The 14,932-nt window shown below is 50.3% G+C and overlaps 1 protein-coding gene and 2 non-coding genes across 3 annotated transcripts in view; 1 reads left to right on the top strand and 2 right to left on the bottom strand.

Moving 5' to 3' along the window:
* Positions 1 to 14,932, top strand: part of LOC100434832 (stereocilin-like) — a 29,349-nt gene that overhangs the window by 11,800 nt on the left and 2,617 nt on the right. The window contains 22 exon segments of the mRNA XM_063716632.1: positions 85 to 109; positions 861 to 1,888; positions 1,891 to 2,117; positions 3,074 to 3,136; positions 3,238 to 3,342; positions 3,485 to 3,651; positions 4,306 to 4,492; positions 4,630 to 4,745; positions 5,028 to 5,160; positions 5,514 to 5,696; positions 6,001 to 6,039; positions 6,223 to 6,390; positions 6,542 to 6,607; positions 7,088 to 7,213; positions 8,196 to 8,254; positions 9,324 to 9,447; positions 9,552 to 9,664; positions 12,095 to 12,230; positions 12,644 to 12,840; positions 13,039 to 13,129; positions 13,338 to 13,494; positions 14,048 to 14,217. Of these exon segments, the coding sequence (XP_063572702.1) occupies positions 85 to 109; positions 861 to 1,888; positions 1,891 to 2,117; positions 3,074 to 3,136; positions 3,238 to 3,342; positions 3,485 to 3,651; positions 4,306 to 4,492; positions 4,630 to 4,745; positions 5,028 to 5,160; positions 5,514 to 5,696; positions 6,001 to 6,039; positions 6,223 to 6,390; positions 6,542 to 6,607; positions 7,088 to 7,213; positions 8,196 to 8,254; positions 9,324 to 9,447; positions 9,552 to 9,664; positions 12,095 to 12,230; positions 12,644 to 12,840; positions 13,039 to 13,129; positions 13,338 to 13,494; positions 14,048 to 14,217 (3,680 nt within the window).
* Positions 3,753 to 3,856, bottom strand: LOC112129284 (small nucleolar RNA U13). Its single transcript, XR_002911691.1, has one exon. It is a non-coding gene; the product is annotated as a small nucleolar RNA U13 (small nucleolar RNA).
* LOC112129135 (U6 spliceosomal RNA) lies at positions 14,489 to 14,594 on the bottom strand. The gene has a single exon (XR_002911563.1). It is a non-coding gene; the product is annotated as a U6 spliceosomal RNA (small nuclear RNA).

Here is a 14,932-nt window from a genome sequence, read left to right as displayed (position 1 = left end):
GTGTGGCCAGGGCTGGGACTGGGATGTGGCAGGGCAAGGAAAGTGAAATTGGGGTAGTTTTCGTCCTTACTCTTTCCCTCCTAGGTAACCTTCAACAGCTGCTCTTATGGTAAGTAATAGGAGACCAGTTCTGAGGGATTGGGCCTGGAAAATCTGGAGGTGGAGAGCTGAAGACCTCAGCCTCTAGAGAGGAAAACTGATGGGAGGAGTGTAGTTTAGTGGTTTTGGGGTGTGACTGTCTGGGTTGGTGTCCCAGCTCCACCTCTTCCTAGCCGTATGACCTTGAGCAGGTTACATAGTCTTTCTATACCTCAGTTTCCCCATTTATAAAATGAGAATGATAATATTAGTTACCACAGAGTTGTTGCACCCTATTAAATGAGTTGATACTGTGTATGCAAACGACTTAAAACAGTGCTGGCACATAGTGCTTAATAATGTTAGCTAGTAAAGATGAGATTTGGAAAATAAGGACACAGCTGGATTCCTCTACCCCCTTACTACTTCAGTACAACAATGCCAGATGATAGTTAGCCATATTGAGTTGCTGAGCAGATTTCCTAACATGAGGCCCGCTGAGGGTTGTGTTTAAGCTATCTAAAAGCATACGAAGAAAGGAGACAGAAGGGGGCCAGGTGGACAGAAGGAATTCCAACTGGGGCTTCTCCTATAGGTGATTTTGGACCTTGGCAGGGCAGCTCTCTCTTTTTTGCCCCGTTGCAGCATTTCAACCAGTAACGCCTAAACTCTCAGGGACCTTGCTTGTAGAAAAGCCTATGCTTGCCATGCCCCTTGAGGGCTCTGGGTCAGGGTCAAATGTGAACTGACCAGATCCTGCCTGCTCCTCCCTCTGCACCCAGGGGCGTCCGGCACAACCTTTCCTGGGATGTCCAGGCGCTGGGCTTTCTGTCTGGATCACCACCCCCACCCCCTGCCCTCCTTCACTGCCTGAGCACGGGCGTGCCTCTGCCCAGAGCTTCTCAGCCCTCAGCCCACATCAGCCCACGCCAACGGCGAGCCATCACTATGGAGGCCCTCTGTGAGAACCACTCAGGCCCAGCACCACCCTACAGCATTTCCAACTTCTCCATCCACTTGCTCTGCCAGCACACCAAGCCTGCCACTCCACAGCCCCCTCCCAGCACCACTGCCATCTGCCAGACAGCTGTGTGGTATGCAGTGTCCTGGGCACCAGGTGCCCAAGGCTGGCTACAGGCCTGCCATGACCAGTTTCCTGATGAGTTTTTGGATGCGATCTGCAGTAACCTCTCCTTTTCAGCCCTGTCTGGCTCCAACCGCCGCCTGGTGAAGCGGCTCTGTGCTGGCCTGCTCCCACCCCCTACCAGCTGCCCTGAAGGCCTGCCCCCTGTTCCCGTCACCCCAGGCATCTTTTGGGGCTGCTTCTTGGAGAATGAGACTCTGTGGGCTGAGCGACTGTGTGGGGAGGCAAGTCTACAGGCTGTGCCCCCCAGCAACCAGACTTGGGTCCAGCATGTGTGCCAGGGTCCCACCCCAGATGTCACTGCCTCCCCACCGTGCCACATTGGACTCTGTGGGGAACGCTGCCCAGATGGGAACAGCTTCCTGGTGATGGTCTGTGCCAATGACACCATGTATGAGGTCCTGGTGCCCTTCTGGCCTTGGCTAGCAGGCCAATGCAGGATAAGTCATGGGGGCAATGACACTTGCTTCCTAGAAGGGCTGCTGGGCCCCCTTCTGCCGTCTCTGCCACCACTGGAACCATCCCCACTCTGTCTGACCCCTGGCCCCTTCCTCCTTGGCATGCTATCCCAGTTGCCACGCTGTTGGTCCTCTGTCCCAGCGCTTGCTCACCACACACGCCTACACTATCTCCTCCATCTGCTGACCTTCCTCTTGGGTCCAGGGGCTGGGGCGCTGAGGCCCAGGGGATGCTGGGTCGGGCCCTACTGCTCTCCAGTCTCCCAGACAACTGCTCCTTCTGGGATGCCTTTCGCCCAGAGGGCCGGCACAGTGTGCTACGCACGATTGGGGAATACCTGGAACAAGAGGAGGAGCAGCCAACCCCATCAGGCTTTGAACCCACTGTCAACCCCAGCTCTGGTATAAGCAAGATGGAGCTGCTGGCCTGCTTTAGTGTGAGTGCTCTGCCAGAGGGAAGGCTCCTAGAACAGTGAGAAGGCCCTCCAGGGGAATTCCTCGAATACTCAGAGGCAGTAGTGTGGGGTAGTAGTTGAAGCACACAGCTCTAGAGTCAGACAGGCTTGGATTCATATCTTGGTTCTGTGACCGGCCTTGAATGAGTTATTTAACTTCTCTGAGCAATATTTTTCTCGTCTCATTTATAAACTAGGGATGATAATGGTATATGAGATAATACATGCTGTGGGCTTTGCACAGTGCATGATACACAAACGTGCAATAAATATTACCTTGTTATTCTTTTGGGCTCTTTGACTCTCTCGCTTTCTGCACCAGAAAGAAAAAGGATCAAGTTAGAGGACTCTTAATTTTTCCCCTAGAGAGTGAGAATTGGAGGCTGGCAGAATACAGGAAGATAAGGCAGGAATGAGAAAGCTTCAGGGACACTACCAATCAGAAGACTTTGGTTCTGGGTTCAACTGTGCCACAAATTAGTGTGATCTTAGGCAAGCAATTTCATTTAGTTTTTCTGTGCTTCAGTTTTTAGTCTGTAGAATGGAGGGGTGAGAATATGTTAAACACCATAATTAATTCACTGAGTGCCTATTATATGCAAGGCACTTTGCTAGGTCCTGTAGGATATATAAAGATTCCTTACTCCATGTTGGGGCCACCTTTTTCAAGCCCTGAGCCCAGTAAAATGGAATTAGATAGTCTCATAATATTTGGTTCAGGTCTACAAGTATTAATTGAGCCATCTATGGACCTGGCATGGGAGAGGGTACAGGAGAAATTAGAGATATGATCCCGGACCTAAAAGAGCTTAATATCTGAAGAATCACACTTGAGATGATGGACAAGCATCCCAGCAAGTGGAGTTGGAATGCCTGGGGGAGCTGCAGAAGAGACAGAGAAGACAGCTCTGTTGGCATATTGTCTTTCTTCCCACCAGCCTGTGCTGTGGGATCTGCTCCAGAGGGAGAAGAGTATTTGGGCCCTGTAGATTCTAGTGCAGGTAACAGGTGGAGGGCACATAGGTGGGCTTGGTGACAGCCATGGCTGGAGGTCCCTGCCCCGTGAGGTGAGGCCATACCCACCATGACCTCCTATTCGCAGGCGTACCTGCATATGCCCCCAGAAAACCTCCAGCAGCTGGTGCTTTCAGCAGAGAGGGAGGCTGCACAGGGCTTCCTGACACTTATGCTGCAGGGTAAGCTGCAGGTGAGCATATAGAAAGGGGAGCGAGGGCACTTGGAGCCTAGTGTTCAGAGGGCTTGCTTTAGTGGGAGCAGGAACTCCAGAGAGGAAATGGCAGGGATACTGAGCATCTCCAGAGGCAGAATCCATTCATGTGCCCCCACAGGTACCACCATCCGAGGAGCAGACCCTGGGTCGCCTGACAGCCCTGCTGCTCCAGCGGTACCCACACCTCACCTCCCAGCTCTTCATTGACCTGTCATCACTCATCCCTTTCTTGGCTGTCTCTTACCTGATGTGCTTCCCACCATCCCTGATAGCCATCGACAGTGTGTAAGGTTCTTGCCCTACTCCTCCTGCTCCTGTCACGGTCAGGCCAACCCCATCCACCTGGAGCAGCCCCTTCTGGAGCTCCTCTCTGTTTTTTTCTTTCATGCCAGATAGGTAATGTGCCATCATCGTAACAAGGTTTGAGAGAGGCACATCTCACACCTAAGTGTGAAAACCCAATCATCATGCTAATGAACTACAAAAGGATCAGAGAGTTCCTCTCTATTAAAACCAGGGAGAGGCCGGGCGTGGTGGCTCACGCCTGTAATCCCAGCACTGTGGGAGCCCGAGGCAGGTGGATCACAAGGTCAGGAGTTCGAGAACAGCCTGGCCAATATGGTGAACCCCGTCTCTACTAAAATACAAAAATTAGCCAGGCATGGTGGTGGGTGCCTGTAGTCCCAACTACTTGGGGACTAAGGCAGGAGGATAGCTTGAATCTGGGAGGCAGAGGTTGCAGTGAGCCAAGATTGCGCCACTGTACTCCAGCCTGGGCGATGGTGCAACACTCTGTCTCAAAAAAAAAAAAAAAAAAACACACACACAGAACCAAAAAACAGGGAGAGTCTCCTTCCTATCTAGACAGCAGGGCTACAGAGGGTCAGGGAAAAACATTTTGGAAGAAGACAAGGTGTTAAGACCCATGACTCCTCGCAGCCTGGCTGCCATCCGGGATTACAGCCCAGGAATGAGGCCTGAACAGAAGGAAGCTCTGGCAAAGTGACTGCTGGCCCCCGAACTGTTTGGGGAAGTTCCTGCCTGACCCCAGGAGCTGCTGTGGGCAGTGCTGCCCCTGCTTCCCCACCTCCCTCTGGAGAACTTTCTGCAGCTCAGCCCTCACCGGGTATGAGAATCACCTTCTTTACTTGACTGGCCCATCTTCTGCTAGTGGGGATGAGAGTCAACGGCATGTCTCTCAGTGGCCCCTCCCTGCAAGAACCCTACAGTGACCCCAGTGCGAGCTAACCTTCCCCATCTCAGATCCAGGCCCTGGAGGATAGCTGGCCAGCAGCAGGTCCGGGGCCAGGGCATGTCTGCCATGTGCTGCGCAGCCTGGCAAACCAGAGTGTCCAGGATGGTGAGGAGCAGGTACGCAGGTGAGTTGTTGTGGGATCAGTAACCAAGGCAAGAGTGGAAGAGGTAGAGAGAGGAAGGTACAACTGTCATGCTGGGTCGGTGTTCTAGGAAGGAAGGGGCAAGAGAGTGGGCAGTGGCCCCAGGCAGCATAGAGTTCCACGAGAGTGGTCTATAGATGGTGCCCCTGTGTAGTGGTGTAGTGGTCAGAGTGCCCAGTGTATGTACCCATGCCGTCTGCCGCCAGGCCTGCCTTAGTGTGAGTCTCAGGGACCACACAAAGGTCAGCTTCATGCCCTCCTCAGTCTTGGCCCCCTCGCCTGTTTCCTGAGCCCTGAGGAGCTGCAGAGCCTAGTGCGCCTGAGTGATCCAACGGAGCCGGTAGAACGGGAGTTGCTGGAATGTGCAGCCAACGGGACCCTCAGCCCAGAAGGACGGGTGAGCCCCTCAGCACAAGCCTACAAGACTCTAGGCTTCCCCTGGGTCTGTGTGGATGGCTTTCCCATTGTGTCAACTTGAGCACAGTGGTGCCAGCCTCCCATCCCACTTTTGCAACCTCCATTCCTTACTCCATGGCCATTCTTACCTGTTACCACCTCTTCTTGGCCCTTCTCTATCTGGTCTGTGGCACCCCAAACATACCCTTTGCCATTTTGAACCTAATCTACTCCAGCCCAATTCCTAGTTCCAAACCCTAGCCCAGGCCCTGGGAAATTCAGATGTGGGATTAGAGAGGAAGTTCAAGGTTCATCTGTCTTTTCTCTCCAGTCCTAAACCTTCTTTGGTTACAGGTGGCATATGAACTTCTGGGTGTGTTGTGCTCATCTGGAGGAGTAGTGCTGAGCCCCCGGGAGCTGCGGGTCTGGGCCCCTCTCTTCCCTCAGCTGGGCCTCCACTTCCTGCAGGAGCTGTCAGAGCCCCAGCTTAGAGCCATGCTTCCTGTCCTGCAGGGAACTAGTGTTACACCTGCTCAGGTTTACCTGTCTCACTCCCTGGCATGTACCCTCCATCTCCGCTTGAGCCCCAGTCAAGAGAATCCCATTTAGGGCTAAAACCAGCCCCTCCTTTCCCTGGGTGAACAGTAGAGGTAAACTCTGTCTGCAGGAGGACGCCTTCATTCCCTTTCCTCAGATCAAGAAGGGACCTGAGTCACTGAGGATGGTTACTGGGGATGGTTAAGAGGGAGCAGGAAGTTTTGAAGGGTTTGCCTTAGGAACCCACTTAGGACCTGGCTGCTGGGTCCTAAGAGCTGTTGTTTTCGGTCCCATCCCAACTCAGGCCGTCCTACTGCTTAGAAGCCTCCTTCCTAGGCACGATGTGAGTAGCAGCAACTTCTCAGTCTCCCGCCAGAGGTCTCTATCCTCTTTTAACCTGGCTCCTGCATCTGCCCCTCCTCTCTCTCTGCTCCCCTCATACTTACTGCCTTGCTGCATTGTGATTGTTGTCTTCCCCACCACCCTTCCCTTCTTCTTCAGGCCTCTTGTCTCTCTTGCTTTTTAGCTATCCCTGGAGGAACTCTGCTCCTTGCACCTTCTGCTACCAGGCCTCAGCCCCCAGACACTCCAGGCCATCCCTAGGCGAGTCCTGGTCGGGGCTTGTTCCTGCCTGGCCCCTGAACTGTCACGCCTCTCAGCCTGCCAGACCGCAGCACTGCTGCAGACCTTTCGGGTATGAGAGTGGCAAGGAGGATGAGATAATCAGGGATACCGGCTCTTTCTGGTTGGGAGGAAGGCATCTTCCCTGAGGCCAGGGAAGGCCTTTCATACCTCCCCACTTACACACACACACACACACACACACACAACCAATTCTCATGCAGGTTAAAGATGGTGTTAAAAATATGGATACAACAGGTGCTGGTCCAGCTGTGTGTATCCCTGGTCAGGTAAGTGTGAGATCTCCCAACTGAGCTCCTCTCCCCATTCTGGGCAGTTTCATATGGCTGGTCCTAACTCCCACACTACCCTGCAGTGGCCCTGAGAGTTCTGGTTAGCTCTGTGCCTATTAGCAGCCCTCCCCAGTGCCAGATACAGGACAGCATGATCCACTCACATTGTCCTAGACTAATGTCAAAGCTGGAAGGGCCTGAGAAATCTTCCAGGCCACCCACCCTGCTTTCAGATGAAAAGACCAAGGCTGAGAGAAGCTAAGGGACTTTGTTTGCCTGGTGCCTAACTAGCAGCAACACTTGACCACAGCAGCCTGCAGTGTGAGGCTTTTAGGCGTTTATTGCTACAATGGCAAATGCCATTCCACTTCTGTCCTAGCTTTGGTCCCTTTCCACCCCCATGATTCCTTTTCTCTGAGTGCTAAATCCAGACTCTCTCACCTATCACTACACTGCTATACCCATCGCCGCCAGCAGCCTATTCCCACCACCTGGCCAGACTGCCTGCTTCCCCTGCTCCCATTAAAGCTGTTACAACTGGATTCCTCGGCTCTTCTGGCAAATCGAAGACGCTACTGGGAGCTGCCCTGGTCTGAGCAGCAGGTAATCCTCCCCACTTAATTTCAGAACTTCCTCCCTCAATGTAGTCTACCTTCTTTACCTATCCCTCAGCCCTATTTGGCCAGCTTATCCCTAGTATCCTTTATTTGATTGACTGAGATAGAGTCTCACACTGTTGCCCAGGCTGGAGTGCAGTGGCATGATCAGAGTTTGCTGTAACCTCAAACTCCTGAGTTCAGGCAATCTTTCTGCCTCAGCCTCCTGAATAGCTAGGACTACAGGTGGTCACCACCATGCCTGGCTAATTTTTAAATTTTTTTTTTTTGTTTTTTGAGATGAAGTCTTGCTCTGTTGCCCAGGCTGGAGTACAGTGGCACAATCTTGGCTCACTGCAACCTCCATCTCCCGAGTTCAAGCGATTCTCCTGCCTCAGCCTCCTGAGTAGCTGGGACTACAGGCACCCCCCACCATGCCCGGCTAATTTTTTTTTTTTTTTTTAGTAGAGATAGGGTTTCACCATATTGGCCAGGCTGGTCTTGAACTGCTGACCTTGTGATCTGTCTGCCTCTGCCGCCCAAAGTGCTGGGATTACATGTGTGAGCCACCACGCCTGGCCAATTTTTAAAATTTTTGTAGAGACAGACAATACAAAAGTGTGGACACTATATGGAGACAATATGTTGAGGTACTATGCTGTCCAGATTGGTCTTGAACTCCTGGCCTCAAGCATTCCTCCTGCCTTGGCCTCCCAAAGTGCTGGGATTACAGGCCTGAGTCACTGCACCCAGCACCCTAGTATCCCTTATAATGTGACTTGCTTTTCTTTTTCTTTCTCCTTCCCTTTTCTTTCATTTCTTTCTCACTCTCTGAGAGAAGAGTGGGCATCTGGGAGAGTGGGAGGCTGGTGAGTCCCACAGAGTGAAGAGGCAGGACTGGGTCCAAGGCAGTCCTGCCTCTCCACTCTAGGGGTTATCCTTGGACAGTGTCTCTTCTGGGAAGTGGCTCGTCTTTCTTTCTCTTGTAGGCACAGTTTCTCTGGAAGAAGATGCAAGTACCCACCAACCTGACCCTCAGGAATCTGCAGTAAGTAACTTGAGTTGAGCAGTGCTCTGAATTCGACCAACATTTTTTTGAGTGCTTACTATGTGCCAGGCACCATGTGATATGGAATAGGGGATATAGGGATGAATGATGTATAGTCCCTGCCTCGTGGACGTTCTCCTAGCACCTCCCTTTTCCCTCCTGTCCTTCCACAGTGCCATGCCTATCCTGACTAGAGCCAAAGGACTCAGAAAACCTGGATTCAGGTTCCAGTCCTGTCATCTACTTGTCCTCTTGGGCAAGTCATTTAACCTCCGTGTGTCAGTTTTCCCTTCTTTAAATGAGAATTACAATGGCACCAGCCTCATAGGTAGTTATTGTGAAGATTAAATGAGGTAAGTCATGTAAGATATTTAACACAGTGCTTAGTCCATTGTAAAGTCCCAGTAGTCATTTGCTACTATTAGTTTACTTCAGGGTGACTTCAGAGGCACTGGCCAAGCAAGAATAAATAGGAATAAGAAGGTATCACTTTACTTACACCCACAGTAAAAGAACAACGGGCTTCAGAATCTTTTTTTTTTTTTCGAGACAGGGTCTTGCTCTGTTGCCCAGGCTGGAGTGCAGTGGCGCAATTTTGGCTCACTGCAACCTCTGCCTCCCAGGTTCAAGTGATTCTCCTGTCTCAGCCTCTGGAGTAGCTGGGATTACAGGGGTGTGCCACCATACCCAGCTAATTTTTGTATTTTTAGTAGAGATGGGGTTTCACCATATTGGCCAGGCTGGTCTCAAACTCCTGACCTCAGGTGATCCACCCACCTCAGCCTCCCAAGGGCTTCAGAATCTAAGACATGGCTCTAGTTTCAGTTTACCACATTTCTAGTAGGATGATGTTGGGAATGTCATCTGACCTCCATAAATCCTTATTTTCTTCTCTGATAAACAGCAGTGATGTTATGGGGAGCTGATGAGAATATCTATGTAAAGACATTTCTCAAACCGTAAATTGCCATGAATGAACATCTGTACTTGTGTTGAGAGTACTGATATCAAGGAGCAAACAGGCTGTTGTATGTGTTGAATGAGCATCTCCCCAGGCACACACCCAAAGGGCTCTGGGCACCCTGGCAGGAGGCATGTCCTGTGAGTTTCTGCAGCAGATCAACTCCATGGTAGACTTCCTTGAAGTGGTGCACATGATCTATCAACTGCCCACCAGAGTTCGAGGGAGCCTGGTGAGAGGGGGTGCCTGGACATTAGCGGGAGCAGGGAGGCTGGGACCCTAGGTGTAGAAACCAGCTCCTGTGTTCTGCTCTGGCCTCACCCTGCTTCCCTACAGAGGGCCTGTATCTGGGCAGAGCTACAGCGGAGGATGGCAATGCCAGAACCAGAATGGACAACTCTAGGGCCAGAACTGAATGGGCTGGATAGCAAGCTACTCCTGGACTTACCGTAAGTACTGCAGCTAGAGATATTGGCTCCTCAGAAAGCTCAATCTGGGGTGAAGATCTGCCCTTAGGGAATGCCCTAGAGGAAGCGGTTTTTCTGTCTGGTAGTTCCCTGACATCACTTATAGCCCAAAGCAGAGGATTTTATTCAAAGTTGCTCTATGTATTGACTGGTTCCCAGAATATGCTCCAGCATGGGGCAGCTGAGGGTGGCAACACTGTATTGAAGCCTGCCAAGTAATCTTACAATAACCTAGTCCACATTAATTGAGATTGAGATAGAGTGTCTGAAGTGAGGGAGGCAATGCTCCAATTCTGCCCCAGAGGATTGTAGTTTGCTCAGGGCACTGTGTTCTTGGTGTGTTCAGAGGAGTAGATCGAGAGAAAAATACATGAAAAATGTGATAAATGCCTTCAAATACCTGAGGGGCTATCAAGTAGAAATTAGACTGTCATATTTATGAGTGGCCCCATTAGGCAAGACTAAGAGTAGTTAACGGAGATCAGATTTTTACATAGTATAAGAAAAACTAAGGTAGTGAGTTCCTGGTCCTTGGAGCTGTTCGAGCCTAAGCCAGATGGCCCCATGGCAGGAATGTTGTAGAGCACGTTCATATACAGGTTGTGGGAAGAAAAGGCTATAGGAACCCAAGGCTCCTCCCTTACCCGTAGAGAAATTTATTAGTATCTTACTCATATGCTGCTTTTCTCATTTTACCCCTACCACCACCCCATTGCCATCTGTACTGTAAGTCAGAATAGGAAAATGCTGGTGTTACAGTCTTCCTGGGGAATATGGAGCTGAAGTGGAGTAAAAGCAGTTGACTTCGTTCTTACTTTTTTCTTTTTCTTTTTTGAGACAGAGTTTCGCTGTGTCACCAAGGCTGGAGTGCAGTGACGTCATCTCGGCTCACTGCAACCTCCATCTTCCAGGTTCAAGCAATTCTCCTGCCTCAGTCTCCTGAGTAGCTGGGACTGTAGATGTGCACCACCACGCCAGACTAATTTTTGTATTTTTTGTAGGGACGAGCTTTCACCATGTTGGCCAGGCTGGTCTTGAACTCCTGGCTTCAAGTGATCTGCCCACCTCGGCTTCGCAACATTCTTACATTTTTATAGGCCTTTCCACAGATTTCAGCTCTTGTATGACTTAGCCCAGTTCCAGAACTGGTAATCCTAGGTAGGGTACAGGTTATCACCTCTGATTTCTGGGCAAAAGGGATTTATTTATTTATTTATATTTTTGAGACAGAGTCTCGCTCTGTCACCCAGGCTGGAGTGCAATGGTGCCATCTTGGCTCACTGCAACCTCCACCTCCGGGGTTCAAGCAATTCTCCTGCCTCAGCCTCCTGAGTAGCTGGGATTACAGGCGCGTGCCACCACGCCTGGCTAATTTTTGCATTTTTAGTAGAGACAGGGTTTCACCATGTTGCTTAGGCTGGTCTGGAATTTCTGACCTCGTGATCTGCTTGCCTCGGCCTCCCAAAGTGCTGGGATTACAGGCATGAGCCACTGCATCCGGCCAGTTTTTACTTTTTTTAATGTCATTCAGATCTGTTTAAATATGTGGGTTCTGTGAGATAATTTAGAATCCCAAGGTTACAGATGAGGTGAAAGATCCTAGACCATGCATCAAAAACTTGAGTTCCTCATTTGTGAAAGAAGGATAAGAGAAACACCTATTTTGTCTGGGTGCAGTGGCTCACACCTATAATCCCAGCATTTTGGGAGGCCAAAGTGGGTGGATCACGGAGGTCAGGGGTTCAAGACCAGACTGGCCAACATGGCAAAACACCATCTCTACTAAAAATACAAAAGTTGGCTGGGCGTGGTGGCGCGTAATTCCAGCTATTCAGGAGACTGAGGCACGAGAATTGCTTGAACCTGGGAGGTGCAGGTTGCAGTGAGCTGAGATCACAGCACCACTGTGCTCCGGCCTGAGTGATGGAGTGAGGCCAGGTCTTGTTGTAGGATCAAATGAAATAACACCTGAAAGAACTTTGTAAATTTTATAGCACATACAAACAAGAAGGGACCTCTTCACAAGCAGAGGAAGGGTGGTCCTGTAGAAAAAAACGGGAATTGGGAGTGAGAGACCTCAACATTTGATCTCTGTGAACCTCAGTTTTTTAATCTATAAAATGGGGAAGTGTGAATGGTACTTAATATTTGGAGCTTTTGAGTCCATCAGATCAGGTAGGATTGTTTGTTATTTTTTTTTAGGAAGACTAGAAATATGTTGCTCCCTTTTTCTCCCCCATTCAAGCTTGATGGTGGGAATTGGCCCTGGAGCTGTTTACTATCAGTTCCTGTCGAGCTTCACTAAGTTCGGTCTGGGGTCACATCTTAGCTGGTGACTGTGGGGTTCTGTGGTCCCTTCTCAACTTGGCCCAGTTCCACCTGAATGCTATTGTTGTCACATTGCTATAATAGAATCCAGTTGATGGACAGACTATCCAATGAATCCATTATGTTGGTGGTGGAGCTGGTGCACAGAGCTCCAGAGCAGCTGCTGGCACTGACCCCACTCCACCAGGCAGCCCTGGCAGAGAGGGCACTACAAAACCTGGTAAGAGTCCACCCTACCAGACTCAGATTTGCTGCCCTGGGCAATTCTTGCTCCTCAGACTATGCTCTCTGTCCCCCAACCCTCTACTTCTTGCTTTCTTGCTGCCAAACAGGTTCCTGTCTACAAGGCCTGGCCCCTGTTTTGCCTCTGGGTTCTGTTCCTTGATAATATGCTTCATGTTACTTGTCCATACCTCTTAGAGTCTGAGAAATCTCTTGGAGTCCACCTCTCAGTCTTTCTGCCTGCTCCTATGTGGGCTAATTGCTTAAGAAAGAGAACAAAGGTAGTGAGCATCATAGGGTGCTGAGTTGGGAGCAGGAGGGAGGGAAGGTCAAAGGGCTTGGTGTCTTGATCAAGGTGTCTGGTATTCTGAGTCAGAAGTGCATTGTCCAAGTTCTGATGCTCTTCTCCAGGCTCCAAAGGAGACTCCAGTCTCAGGGGAAGTGCTGGAGACCTTAGGCCCTTTGGTTGGATTCCTGGGGATAGAGAGCACACGACAGATCCCCCTACAGATCCTGCTGTCCCATCTCAGTCAGCTGCAAGGCTTCTGCCTAGGAGAGACATTTGCCACAGAGCTGGGGTGGCTGCTATTGTAGGAGTCTGTTCTTGGGTATGGACCTTCAAGAACCTCAGATTCTAACTCATTCTATACCCAGTCCCTCAACCACCATCATCAGTGGCAGTCTGTTCCATATTCCTAAGGGCCCTTGGAGCCCTGTGTCCGAAATCCTAGCATGTCCTCTTTTCCCCTTCCTTTTCCTCACAGTTCCCTCAGCTCCCCAGCCCCCGATTTTCTTCCTGTCCCCAGGAAACCAGAGTTGTGGAGCCAGGATGAAGTAGAGCAAGCTGGACGCCTAGTATTCACTCTGTCTACTGAGGCAATTTCCTTGATCCCCAGGGTGAGATGAAGGAAGAAGGGAAGGGAGTAAATGCATAGAGGGGACTGGTGAGTTGGTTATGGGGACCTGTGGCCAAAGAGGGCAAAGGATATGAAGCCTATATCTGGAGGGAGACTGCAAAACAGAGACAGGACTTTGGACTTATAGCTATAGCAGCAGGCCCTGATCTGTCCAGATCTCCCCACTCTCCTTCTGCCTTCTCATGCAGGAGGCCTTGGGTCCAGAGACCCTGGAGCGGCTTCTAGAAAAGCAGCAGAGCTGGGAGCAGAGCAGAGTTGGACAGCTGTGTAGGGGGCCACAGCTTGCTGCCAAGAAAGCAGCCCTGGTAGCAGGGGTGGTGCGACCAGCTGCTGAGGATCTTCCAGGTGAAACTACCCAAATACTTACATGTCCAGCAGGATGTACAGGAAGTATCAAACGGTCTGGGTTCTACATATGCTCTTCTCTGGAGCTGGGTTTTCTAATTTATAAAGCAAAGAGTTTAGAGGGATGATCTTCAAGTCTCTTCTAGTTCTAGAATTCTATAGCTCTGGGAGTGTGTAAACTATTAAGTTTTCTTTTATCCCAGAACTTCCATTTTCCTGCTGTCTTGTCTCTTTAAACAGCTGACTCAGCTCTAGCTCAGCTAAGTGTGGAGCTCTCTGCTGGGGAGAGCCCTAGAAGGAGACATTGTGAGGCTAGAGAACTGGTTTCAAATTCAGCTCTGCCATGAAACCCCTGACCAACATCCTTAGTCTTGTATCTATAAAACGAGGGACTTGGCATCTCCAATCACTTCTTGTTCTATTAACTTCTAAGCCCTATACATCTTACCCTGTAATACTCCCTCGATCCCTACTTCCCACAGTGCTCCATGCTCCAAAGGTTGGAAAGTCATTCCATCTACAGATACCTCCTGGCCCTGCCTTCCCCCTTCAGAACCTGTGCCAAGTTGTGCAGATGTATGAGGGACATTCCCAGCAGCCTGGTCTGCAACCCAGATTGCAGAGATGGAGCTCTCAGACTTTGAGGACTGTCTGACACTATTTGCAGGAGACCCAGGACTGGGGCCTGAGGAACTGCGGGCAGCCATGGGCAAAGCAAAACAGGTTAGGGATGGAGAGCCAACTGGGGTTGGCCATGAGGAAGCTGTTTGGGTGTGATGTAGGACACGAAGAGAATGGAGAGTTGGATGAGAGGTGGGGGAAGCAGGAGATAAAAGAGTTAGAAGATTTGGGTCACAAGTAGAAGGTGAGGAGAGATAAATATTGAGGAAAGAGAGCTAGTATAATGAATAGAGGGACTAAAGCAGTGGTTACCAAATTTTAATGCATATCACAATCATCAAGGGAACAGATTTTTTTCTTTTTTCTTTCTTAAAAAATAATGGCATACTTCATGAATTTGTGTGTTATCCTTGCACAGGCGCCATGCTAATCTCTGTATCATTCCAATTTTTTTGTATATGTGCTGCTGAACCGAGCACGGGAACAGTGCCAATGCCAGATTACCATGCTAGACTGACTTAATAAAACCTTTTGCGGAAGCTGCACGCAGTGGCTCGTGCTTGTAATCACAACACTTTGGGAGGCAGAGGCAGGTGGATTGCTTGAGCCCAGGAGTTTGAGACCAGACTGGGCAACATGGTGAAACCCTGTCTCTACTAAAAATAGAAAAAAAATTAGCTGGGTGTGGCGGCGCATGCCTGTAATCCCAGCTACTCGGGAGGCTGGGGTAGGAGAATCCCCTGAGTGCAGGAGGTGGAGGGTGCAATGAGCCAAGATCGCACCACTGCACTCCAGCCTGGGAGTCAGAGCAAGACCC

The sequence above is a fragment of the Pongo abelii genome, chromosome 16, assembly GCF_028885655.2.
Source record: "Pongo abelii isolate AG06213 chromosome 16, NHGRI_mPonAbe1-v2.0_pri, whole genome shotgun sequence".
Lineage (NCBI taxonomy): Eukaryota > Metazoa > Chordata > Mammalia > Primates > Hominidae > Pongo > Pongo abelii.
Note: the sequence above shows the minus strand (reverse complement) of the source record. Positions and strands in the feature narration are given on the sequence as shown.